This window comes from Cherax quadricarinatus, chromosome 81 (genome assembly GCF_038502225.1).
Source record: "Cherax quadricarinatus isolate ZL_2023a chromosome 81, ASM3850222v1, whole genome shotgun sequence".
NCBI lineage: Eukaryota > Metazoa > Arthropoda > Malacostraca > Decapoda > Parastacidae > Cherax > Cherax quadricarinatus.
This window is the reverse complement of record NC_091372.1, coordinates 700929-714056: the sequence shown is the minus strand read 5'-3', so window position 1 is coordinate 714056 and position 13128 is coordinate 700929. Positions and strand designations below refer to the sequence as shown.

Below are 13128 nucleotides of genomic sequence, written 5' to 3'. Positions count from 1 at the left end.
ACAGCATAACACTTACCTTTATTGGAGATTCTTCTTAGTGTATAGGAGACTGGAGGAGGAGGAGAGAGTGGATTGTTTATAGTTTGGAAGGGGAATCCCCTTCCAGCAACACCTCAGGTACCATTTGCTTTTCTGGGGTTGCTTCTTTTCTCTGTTTCTTAATGCCACTAGGACCACCTTGAGAGTCACTGGAGTCCTGTCTCGCAAAATAACTGTGCAGAGAGCTCTGTTTCTGGCGTCTCTTTAAAACTTCCCTAAAATGGGCCAAGACTCTGTCACTGTACAAGTTGCCGATATGGCTTGCAACATCCTTCTCTGGGTGATGTTTCTCCATAAATCTTTCCATCTTACCCCACATAGTAAAAATCTCCTTAATTTCTGAAGAAGGCACCTTCTTCCATCTCTTTTCCTCCTCCTCTGCAGCAAGATTCTGAGCTGCGATCTGTTGCTCTTCCTGCTGAAGCTCTTGCAGCTCCTCAGTGGTTAGCTCTTCGTTGTGGTCCTCCACCAACTCTTCCACATCCTCCAAACTCACATCCAACCCCATGGAACTCCCCAGTGCCACAATAGAGTTCAAAACTGACATAGGCTCATCAGGGTCAGCCCCTAACCCTTCCAAATCCCTCTTGTCGACACAATCTGGCCACAATTTCTTTGGAGCCATGGTAGCTTATTTAGCACTTAAATAACTTGCAAGCACTAAAATAAATGAAATATTATGAAATATTTCACTGGAGCACGTGAGAGGACCGCCGCTACCTGGTAAACAATGGCACACTGGCTGGGAAGGAAGGCTGAGGCGGGTCGAGGCCCGCTTACCTCGTGCATACGCGTCTGGGACGACGGGTCGAGACAGGTCGATAAACGAATTTCGGTCAATTTCCGAGTCAATATTTTGTCGAAAAAACCGGTTGATTTCCGAAATGGTCGACTTTCAGGCCGGTCGATTATTGAGGGACCACTGTACTTTCAAATGTTGAAAAAACGTATATATACGTTTGGACCATTTAGGGGCTAATGTGTATGTATAATATAATGCTTACAATTGTTAGGTGACTTGAAATAGCCTAAATATTGATCATACAGTTTCAGAATAAAACTTTCATGATAGAATAATCAAGCTCAGGTTGATGATCAGCACATCAGAGTTTGTTTAAAACAGACAATTTAGTTTCTTAACCAAGTGAAAAGTTAAGTTTTCAGATTTTTAACCCAGAGGGTTAGCCACCCAGGATAACCCAAGAAAGTCAGTGTGTCATCAACAACTGTCTCATTGCCATTGGGGTCCTTCAGTCTTGTTTCCCAGGATGTGACACACACTAGTTGACTAACACCCAGGTACCTACTTGTTTGCTAGGTGAACAGGGACAGCAGGTGTAAGGAAACACTCCCAATGTTTCCACCCTTGCTGGGGATTAAACCATGGACACTCAATGTGTGAAGTGAAAGTGTTGCCTACCAGGCCACAAATAGCAGTATGGTTCTTCTGTTATGGTTGTAAGCAAAAGTATTAATGATACCTTCAGCATTCAGACTCTTGACTCTTATGAATTTATAAATATTGTGGACCCTTGGTTTTCATGATTGATCCATTCCGGAGAGTCTGCTGAAAACCAAAATTCACAATAACCAAAACCATTTTCCCCATGAGAAATAATGTAAATCCAATTAATCCATTCCAGACACCCAAAAATATTAACAAAAAATAATTTTTTTGGAGATTAAATATAGATTTACTTGCAGAAAACAATGACTAATCAATATAGTTAAGCAATAATAACATCACACTTACCTTTATTGAAGACTCTTCTTGGTGTATAGAAGACTGGAGGAGGGGAGAGGGAGAAGTTACTATTGTTTGGAAGGGGAATCACCTTCTATAAAGACTTCAGGTACCAAGTCGTTATCCGGGGTTACTTCCCTTCTTTGCTTTTTAATGGCACTAGGACCAGCTTGAGAGTCACTGGACCCCTGTTGCAGAAAATATTGTTCCAGAGAGCTGTTTCTGGCATCTCTATATATTTTGCCTAAAATGGGACGTGGCATATGTCATTGTACATGTTGTCGACACAGCTTGCAAGAGCTTTGTCAGGGTGATGTTCCTCCAGAAATGTTTGCACGTCACTCTACTTTGGACAAATCTCCTTAATCTTTGAAGAAGGCACCTTCCTCCTCCTCCTCCTCTGAAGCAATTTCCTGAGCTGTGGTCTGTTGCCGTTGCAGATGAAATTCTTGCAGCTCTTCACTGTGGTCCTCCACCAACTCTTCCACATCCTGGCCACTCACATCCAACCACAAGGAATTCCCAAGTGCCACAATACATTCTACAACAGGTGTAGGGCCAACAGGGTCAGCCTCAAACCCTTCAAAATCCTTCTGTTGGACACATTCTGGCCACAATTTTCTCCAAGCAGAGTTCATCGTCCTGGAAGTCGCTCTCTCCCAAGCCCTATCTATAAGGGTTATGCAATTGAGGATATTGAAGTGATCCTTCCAGAACTCTTAGGGTCAATTCAGTGTCCAAGGTCACTTCAAAGTACCTTTGAAACATTGCTTTGGTGTAGAGTTTTTTGAAGTTTGAAATGATCTGCTGGTTCATGGGCTGGATGAGAGTGGTATTAGGAGGCAAGAACTTCACTGTGATGAAACTAAACTCCTCACACAATTGATCTTCCAAGTCTGGAGGATGAGCAGGAGCATTGTCCATTACCAGGAGGCACTTGAGTGGCAATTTTTATTTTCCAGGAGGTATTTTTTCACACTCAGGCCAAATACTTCATTAAACCAATCTACACTACACACAATTTACTCTTGGCAACAATGTTTTTCTTAACACTCTGGGATTTTCAGAGCGATACACCAGTAAAGGCTTCACTCTGAAATCCCCACTAGCATTACCACACAACAAGAGAGTTAGCCTGTCTTTCATAGGCTTGTGTCCTGGGAGTGCCTTTTCCTCCTGTGTGATGTAGGTCCTCTCTGGCATTTTCTTCCAAAACAAGCCTGTTTTGTCACAATTGAACACGTGTTGGGGTTGGAATTTTTCAGCCTCTACATAACCTTTGAATTCCCCCATGAATTTTTAAGCTGCTTGTTTATCAGAACTGGCACCCTCACTATGCCTTACAACACTGTGGATACCACTTCTCTTCTTGAAATTTTCAAACCAGCCTTTGCTGGCCTTAAATTCACTAACAGCAGCATTCATTCCACGCATTTTCTTTACGAGATCGGCATGCAGCTGCCTTGCCTTTTTGCAAATTATCGACTGCACAACACTATCTCCCACTGATTGTTTTTGTTGGATCCACAACAGCAGCAATTTCTCTATATGTTTGACTGTTTGTGACCTCTGTTTTGTTATCACATTTACCCCTTTCGCAACTTCAACTTCCTTGATTTCCTTTTTCTTCCTCACGATGGAAGTCATGGTTGAATGGGGCTTCCCATACATTCTGGCAAGATTGGCCACATGTACGCCACTCATATTTTCTATGATTTCTTTCTTTAATTCTATCACGTTTCTCACCTTCTTTACCAAAGGCCTGACACTAGGAGCTTTCTTTGGGGCCATGGTGTTTTATTTAGCAGTTGCAAGCACAAAAAAAAATTGTGAAATGTTTCATATGAATGCAGGGTGTGATGCTCACTCGCCAATAAACAATGCCAAACTGGCGCTGAGTGCATCTGTGGCAGGCTCTGTGCACGCGGGGCCACTGGGACACGTACTGTACCAGTGCCAAAATCCAAGGAAAATCGTGAAAACCAAGGCAATATTTTGCCATAAAAAGTTAACGATGACCCAAATTCATGATAACCAAGACTCGCGAAAACCAGCTATCACTACTGCTCTTCCTCAAGTGAGCTTTTACCAGTGTCAGGCTAGAGAAACTATGTTCACGTGCTGTAGAATTAATTCATACTGATACACACCAGCTTGTACAGATCTGTGACAGCATAACAGAATGGTTTGAGCATGGTAGCAAATGAGTGAGAAGGGGTGGATTGGAATGGGAACTGCAGAACATGGGTTAGAAGGGTTATTAAAACCTTGGGTAGCTTTCAAAATGAGCTGGACCAATATTTGAGTATTTGAGTGAGTGGTTAGATTTGAGAAGGGCCTGTTAACCCTTTGACTGTCGCAACCCCAAATCCTGAGGTGTCTCCTGGTGTCGTAAAATATTTGAAAAAAAAAAACAAAATCTTATGAAATGATAGAGAATCTTTTCCCGATGATAATGACACCAAAAGTACGAAATTTGATGGAAAAGTTACGGAATTACACTCTTGCGAAGTTAGCGACCTCGGCGACATTTACTCATCGGCGATTTCTCCCACTTTGAGTTCTATTTTCGGCCAATTCCATTGTTCCAGTCGACCAACCTCATAGCAATTTCTTTAGAACTCCATTTGTTCTATCGATTGAGTACAAGAAACCACCCATTTACCAATTTCAACTACCCAGTAAAGTGGTCAGAAATTGGTAATTTGGCCATTTTCTTGCAAATTAAAAAACGTAAATTTCAAAATAGGGTCCAGAATGAACAATGCAGACATTCCTGGCACTAAAATAATTTTCTCTGTTCATCAGTCACGTCTCCAGGCCCGTTATAATACTCTTGCTTTCTGTTTTGAATTTTTATTCACACAAAAGATAGAAGATTTACTGTTATGCAGACTACTGCAATATTGTAATAATTATATAAATAACGTCAACCCATTCTTGACTGCATATTAGAATGGCTTGTTGGACATTTATTGGACAATGATGTCATTTGTTTACTCTTGAACATTGGCAAAAATCAAACATTTCTGCCACTTTGAGCTCCATTTCAAGATTCTTTTCATAGTAAAACCAATCAAAATCACTTCTATTTCTATAATATGTTTTCCATTCTATCAAATGAGACCAAGAAAACAAAAATATAACCATAAATACTATAGGAAAATACACCTCAAAGTCGGCGTTTTAATCCAAAAACACGGTCAATTTTTTTTCTCGTGCTGCAGGATTTTTTTTATAGTGCACACACTGATCACACACCCATTCTCTCACATGGGGGCCTACCGGCTTTCTCCTGCTTGATTTGAAGCCGAGAGAATTTTTGAGTATATATACGTCAAGCACATTGGCTCGTAACACGTATATATATGACCGAAACAGTCAAAGGGTTAAGTATGGACCAGTAAGCCTGCTGCAGTGTCCCTCAGCTCTTATGTTCTTTCATGAACATTTTAATACACCTCTTCATAAGTGGGTTATTTTATTGTTCTAATTACAGTATTGTGCCTTTTTATTATATATTGACCCATATCTGGTGCAGGCGAAGATTTATACCTAAGAATACGCTGAATAACTGATGATTTTCATAATGAGGAGGATGGATGGGAGAGGCTTAGAGAGACTGAAGCTTCCCGAAACCTCATCCTTGGCATTCCCTGCACAGTAGACAGTTGTCTCTTTCTGATGTGGCTGTGTAGCAGCTTTGGCTCATACTTGGTTTCCAGTGCTATGTTATTGTGAGAGATTCGGTATTCTGCTATCTTGTTTGACGATTGAAAAACTTAACACTTATGCCTTTCCAAATCCGATGCATTAATTTTCTCTATTCATTCCTAACAATTTTATACTGGCATGATACACTTTGAAAAAACTACATTCAGATGCATTATTTTAATATTCTGAGTTTGTTAGTCTTACTGTGATATTTAAAATTCAGCCTGAAATGCTCTGCATGTACAGAGGCTTTCCAACAATTTGTATAAATTTTCACCCATTCTTGCAACAGTTGTATACTATATTTCCTGGAAATAAATATTGTCATTGCCATCATGGTCGTCCTCTTTCACATGTTTATAGTGGACTCTCGCCTAACGATGGCATCACATATCGTTAAATCCGCCTAGTGATACATTTTAACGCAAAAATTTTGCCTCGCCTAGCGCTAAAAAACTCGCTCAATGGGATTCGTCCGAGACGCGTCCATGTGCGGCCTGAGCCAGCCTCACTTGTTCCGCGGGTGGCAGTGTTTACAAATCACATCCAAGCATACAATCGGAACATTTCGTATTATCACAGCGTTTTTAGTGATTTCACCTGCAAAATAAGTGACCATGGGCACCAAGAAAGCTTCTAGTGCCAACCCTACAGGAATAAGGGTGAGAATTACTATGGATATGAAGAAAGAAGTCATTGCTAAGTATGAAAGTGGAGTGCGTGTCTCCGAGCTGGCCAGGTTGTATAGTAAACCCCAATCAACCATCGCTACTATTGTGGCCAAGAAAACGGCAATCAAGGAAGCTGTTCTTCCCAAAGGTGCAACTTTGTTTTCGAAACAGAGATCGCAAGTGATAGAAGATGTTGAGAGACTGTTATTGGTGTGGATAAACGAAAAACAGATAGCAGGAGATAGCATCTCTCAAGCGATCATATGTGAAAAGGCTAGGAAGTTGCATGACGATTTAATTAGAAAAATGCCTGCAACTAGTGATGATGTGAGTGAATTTAAGGCCAGCAAAGGTTGGTTTGAGAGATTTAAGAGGCGTAGTGGCATACATAGTGTGATAAGGCATGGTGAGGCTGCCAGTTCGGACCACAAAGCAGCTGAAAAATATGTGCATGAATTCAAGGAGTACATAGACAGTGAAGGACTGAAACCTGAACAAGTGTTTAATTGTGACGAAACAGGCCTGTTTTGGAAGAAAATGCCAAGCAGGACCTACATTACTGAGGAGGAAAAGGCACTCCCAGGACATAAGCCTATGAAAAACAGGCTTACTCTGTTAATGTGTGCCAATGCTAGTGGTGATTGCAAAGTGAAGCCTTTATTGGTGTATCACTCTGAAACTCCCAGAGCATTCAGGCAAAAGAATATCCTCAAGGCTAGTTTGTGTGTGCTGTGGAGGGCAAACAGTAAGGCATGGGTCACTAGGGACTTTTTCTATGACTGGTTACACCATGCATTTGCCCCCACTGTGAAAAATTACCTAACTGAAAAGAAATTAGACCTTAAGTGCCTCCTGATGTTAGACAATGGCCCTGGTCATCCTACAGACTTGGCAGAGCGACTTTGTGGGGACATGAGCTTCATTAAGGTCAAGTTTTTGCCTCCTAATACCACTCCTCTCCTGCAGCCCATGGACCAGCAGGTTATTGCAAACTTCAAAAAACTGTACACAAAAGCTCTGTTTGAAAGGTGCTTTGTAGTGACCTCAGAAACTCAATTGACTCTAAGAGAGTTTTGGAGAGATCACTTTAATATCCTCAATTGTGTAAACCTTATAGGTAAGGCTTGGGAGGGAGTGACTAAGAGGACCTTGAACTCTGCTTGGAAGAAACTGTGGCCACAATGTGTAGACCAAAGGAATTTTGAAGGATTTGAGGCTAACCCTGAGAAGCGTATGCCAGTTGAGGAATCAGTTGTGGCATTGGGGAAGTCCTTGGGGTTGGAGATTAGTGGGGAGGATGTGGAAGAGTTGGTGGAGGAGGACAATGAAGAACTAACCACTGATGAGCTGCTAGATCATCTTCAACAGCAAGAGGCCACACCTGAGGAAACTGCTTCGGAGGAGGGGAGAGAGAAATTGAAGAAGTTGCCTACTTCAAAGATTAAGGAAATGTGTGCAAAATGGCTTGAAGTGCAAACCTTTATGGATGAAAATCACCCTCAGACAGCTATTGCAAGCCGTGCTGGTGACTATTACACTGACAATGTTGTGAAACACTTTAGGAAAGTCATAAAGGAACGAGAGGTACAGACCTCTATGGACAGATATGTTGTGCGACAGAAGTCTAGTGACTCTCAAGCTGGTCCTAGTAGCATTAAAAGAAGAAGGGAAGTAACCCCGGAAAAGGACTTGACACCTCAATTCCTAATGGAAGGGGATTTCCCTTCTAAACACTAAGACCATCAACACTCTCCCCTCCTCCCATCCCATCAATCATCACCAGATCTTCAATAAAGGTAAGTATCATGTAACTGTGCATGTCTTCTTCAGTTTGTGTGTATTAAAATTAATATTTCATGTGGTAAAAATTATTTTTTTTCATACTTTTGGGTATCTTGCACGGATTAATTTGATTTCCATTATTTCTTATGGGGAAAATTAATTCGCCTAACGATAATTTCGCCTAACATTGAGCTCTCAGGAACGGATTAATAGCGTTAGGCGAGGGTCCACTGTACTGTATTAACTCTCTCTCTCTTGCATAGATCTACATCATAATCATAGCACCTTTCAGTTATGCTGTGAGGTAATTATTATCATGGGGATTGCTAAACATAAGGATTATACAGCACCTGTGGGGGGGAGGTAGGATGAAGGTATTCAGGCTTAATTCAGGGAACTGGCACACAGATCCAATTTCCTAGATCAAGAGCCCCTCACCAGCATTAAGGAACCTTCCTTGATGCCCCTCACCAGCATCAAGGAACCTTCCAAGACATGAGTGAATGGAAGCTATACTGTGGGTGTGCAGAGTATATAAAAAAAATCCTTCCCCATGCAGTGCATGATGGGAATAGCTAATTTCTGACCTTGTGATGGTTTAAAATTGTAATTTTGAATCATGTTCTAGGGTCTTTTCATGGTTTTATTGGCTGCTTCTGGGTATCATTTAATAGAATGGAAAACATTCTAATGAAATGGAGATGATTTTGATCAGTTTCTGACCAGAAGTGACTTGAAACAGGTCTCAAAGTGGCAGAAATATTTGATTTTTGGCAATTTTTCTAAGGATGGGTAGGGGGGTGCTGCTAAACTCACCCTTACCAGTTTATTTTATGGGTGTTTACCAGGTCTGCTTCAGCTATTGGGATGGTTTAAACCATGACCAGCAGTTTTTACTTATATTTTATTAGCCGAGAAATAGGATAAAATTTCAATTTTTTTGTGATGGATTTAAAATGGAGGACATGACTGATGAACAGAGGAAAGGTTACTGTAGTAGCTGGAATGCCTACAATGTTTGTTAGATTTTTTTAAATTAGAATTTGTTGAATTTTGTGTAAAATTTTCTAAATTACCAACTTCTGCATACTTTATAGGGTACTTCTTATAGTTGATCAGGCAGTTTTTTGTGCTCAATAGAATGAAATGCATACTAGCAAAATAGCCAGGAAATGGGTTGGTTTGAGCAATGTAATTGACCTAAATAGGCCTCAAAGTGGGTGAAATTGCTAGTGCATAAATTGTGCCTAGACTGTCAACTTTGCACTTGTGTAATTCCATAAATTTTCCATCAGATTTTGTATTTTTGGTGTCATTACCTTCAAAAAAGATTCTCTGTCATTTTAGAAAGGATTAATCTTAAATTTTACTGTTTATACACAGTACATATTAGGTATTAAAATTGTTCTGTTATATTTTGCATTCAATTAATGAAATTTAATGCCATTTTCAGATTCGTAATCGCCGTCTCCCTATTTTATTTTTTGCTAACAAGATGGATATGCGTGAAGCAGTGAGCAGTGTTAAGGTCTCGGCAGCTCTAGGCTTAGAGCGAATTGCAGACAAGCCTTGGCACATTACTGCTTCAAATGCCATCACTGGAGATGGCTTGCATGAAGGTGTGGAATGGCTCACCAATCAAATTAAAGAAAACTTCGAAAGTATTCATAAGCAGTGATTTGCAAGGAATGTGTTCAGCCCTTATATATTACTATAATCAATGAATTATAGTACACCGTTGATATCTCTTTAAGTTTTAATTTGATGCAGTATCAATTTAAAATTGGTTAAATTTGAAAATGGTTGCAATTTGGTTCCAAGTTTAAATGCTTTAACTACTATGATAGCATGAAATGTATATTTGAAAGAAGTGCAGAGAAGATCTAGTCAGAAGATCAGCCTGGTCATGGACTGGGCCAGGGGGCATTAATCCTCGGAATACCCTTTAGGTAGATATACAGGTATTGTCATCACTAAAAGTGTGTTGACCATTTCCGTCCTTATAGTGGATAAAAAAAAACAAGCAGAACATGGGAACTATTAAGATGCTTCACTTGCATGGCAGGTTTTATTGAGTCTGTCATGCAAGATAAAACCTGGTATGCAAGTGAGACATAATAGTAAAGTTTCCAGTTGCTGCTTGTCTCTCTATCAACTACAACTCCTTGGTTTTCCTATACTATGTGCTGTAAAAGTTCCGTCCTTATTCTTAATTTATTTTATTTTTATAATGAGCAGAACTATATTTAACATATTACTAGTGCATGAAGACTAGACCAAAATGTTCAGAAATTCTCCCGTCCTTCTCTGATAGCAGAGTGCTTGGCTGTGTTCCTTATAAGTATAATGTGAGAATTATGCTTCCCTTCTCAATGAAATACAAAGCTGTGTGTACATAAATGTAATTTGTAGTCTGTTAAGCATATTTTCTTGCAATATAAACATATGAAATTGATATTTAAATGCTTTATTAAATATATGATGAAACATTAAACAATTGATTCAGTGTTAAGCAAGTTAGGATGTGAGTTGAGAAAATCATTAGCAACAATCAGAGGCAAGTTGTACATGTAATGGCCTAGTGACTAAGAACATTGGCTTCATAGCTTTAGGGCTGCCTTTTTCCAGGTTCAATCCCTACTCATTCCATAAGTTAGGATGGGCTCTGAATTAAACCACAGTATGGGTGGGGTTACCACTGTACAGGTGGGATTACCACGGTACGGGTGGTAACCCTACCTGTACCGTGAACCCATGGCGAACTCGCCAGGTTGAACCCATGGCGAGCAAGTCCTATGGGTTTAAACTCCACTCATTCCATGGTTTATTTGCAATCATGTTAAGATTTCTTGAGTCACTCTGAATTAAATTTTTAAGGATTAAAATCAGAAATATGTATGGTTAATGCTATTAGATAAACATAAATGTATGAAATATAGATCTTTGCTTTATGCTGATTTACATTACGCAAGTTCATTCTTGAGCAATGGCCTGTTTTTATCTGTACAGTATCTCATTGTATGATTTGTAGTTGCTGTTTGCAATCAGCACAGTTAACAATGCATTGAAAAATTCTCATGATACATAATTGTTTATGGTTTGATGGAGCTTGATACAGAGACCAAGAACCTGAAACATATACGCGTCTCTCGTCTTGTACTGTCGATATGTGATGGAACCATATTTTTGTGTAGTGCCCTGTAAAATATAGAATCATTAAGAGATTATATCTATTGATTAGACAGATTTTAAGCTTATTAATGGTCGTGGCCTTCTATGTAATAAGCATTTCTTGATTATCGTACAAACTTTATTCTTGCATTCCATATTTACATGCCAGAAAATAAATAAATGATGCACAGCCTCTCAGCACACACTATAATGCCTTGTCAAGCTGGACCAAATACATTCTTATGTTATATGTACTTGGCAGTTGTGCCAGACCTTTCAGTAATTAGGAAAACACACTGTTGCCATAACTGTTAGTTTATATGAATGAGTTCAGTATCTCTTGAGTTATTATTCTGTTTATAATATAGCACAAATAATATAATTCAGGCACCACCTTAAACATCCTAACATACATACTTTGTCAGCCCTCCTCTCTGGCAGTCTTACATGACATTTACCTACTTTGACCACCCATGGAAATTCTATAGATATTGGTAGCAGATAAGATTTTTATTACATAAAGCTGGGCTTTATCAAGTATAAAGCCCAGCTTTGTGTGAAATGTTGTAATAAAAGGATTCTCTTACCCTTGTCTTTATTTCTACGTCAGCATTTGTCATTGTCTACATGTGATCCCCATGCCATACTTTCTCCTGATGTTCCTTCAACACTCCTCCTCTCTCTCTCTAACCTCTGACGTGGCATTAAATGATCTCGGTTCAGCTCTTCCGTGAATTGGGTGATAAATCTGAGTTGCTTAGCACAAGGAGCGTGGTGAAGAGGCTCTTGGTCTGAGGAATTAGACCTATCGGTCTTCTTCCTCAGACCGAACCTAATTACCCCCCAATCTCCCCTCCCCTATCCCATCCTCCCCATCCTCCCCTTTTTCCTTTCCTCCTCCTCCTCCCCACTCCTCCCTTTTGCCCTTCCTCTTTTTGTCCTTTGGGATTTCTCCCACAGGCGCGCTAGTTCCTAGGTAGGAGAAAGGACACCGGGGTCCATCCCATTCCGTTGAGGTTTCTTGGCGGTGGCGTAGTTTGCCGTGGAATCTGGATTGCCTAGGGATGTCCCGATCCCTCTCCGGTATCCCGGAGTAGCTTTGGGTGTCTTTTGGGCGACGGGTGTAGCTCTGGAAGCCACCTTTCGGATTCCGGGGGTGGTGGCTGAAGGAGGTATGCTTTGTGGCGGATATCCGGCCGCCCTCTCTTTTGTCCACCGAGGTAGCTCGGCAGATGTGAGGTTGCTATCCCAGATTGCTGGTTTACTGGCATGAAGGGTAGGGTATGGCACGGGTTCCATGCTGCATCTGCGCTACTAGCGGTGTCGAGTCCTCTTGGGCGCGGAGGGAGATTTCTGGCCCTTTCATCCCTCCTAGGAACTATCCCTCCCCGGTCCCCCCTTTTTTTTTCTTTTTTTTATTTTTATTTTCTTTTCTTCTTTCTTTTTTTTTCTTAAAAACAAAAAGAAAGAAGTAACCTAACCATGGCAGCCCTAGTCCATGAACCTGGTACCCCCGGGCCCCTTCTTGATACCGCACCCCGTTCTGACCCCGCCTCGTCTTTGGACCACTCTTCAGACATTCCTCATGCCTCTGTACCTATTGCCGGTGCTGTTTCTTCACCCGCTTCAGGTACTGAGGCCTCGACTGACTCCTTCGATTTATCAGACCTTCGCTCTCCTCTGACTATGCTTCCGGCCTCTCCCTCTACGGTGCGGCAATTTTCAAATCGCCGACCCGTTCCACGTCGGACCAACTCTGGTCCCACGCCTAAACGTCAACGACAATTACCTGCTGATGATACTTCTCCACCTTCACCTTCTCGTTCTTCTCAGAAACGATCGACACGTCCTTCACTACCTTTCCACGCTCAGTTTCAGACTGAACAGTGGACTAAATTCTTCACTTTACGACCAACTTCCTCTACTGCCTATCTTTCTGACCATAGTATTGGCAAGGCACTCCTACGCCATGTTGGTAAAGATATTTCTTTTCATGCTCTTAAGAGC

General features: G+C 40.9%; 1 protein-coding gene across 9 annotated transcripts in view; it reads left to right on the top strand.

Moving 5' to 3' along the window:
* LOC128699902 (ADP-ribosylation factor-like protein 6) overlaps positions 1-11875 on the top strand; it is a 43085-nt gene extending 31210 nt beyond the window's left edge. For all 9 annotated transcript variants that reach the window (XM_053792732.2, XM_070102255.1, XM_053792734.2 and 6 more), the window contains one exon: positions 9404-11875. In XM_053792732.2, the coding sequence (XP_053648707.2) occupies positions 9404-9628 (225 nt within the window). In that variant the 3' untranslated portion in view covers positions 9629-11875. The remainder of the gene's footprint in view (positions 1-9403) is intronic.
* Positions 11876-13128: the final 1253 nt, after the last annotated feature.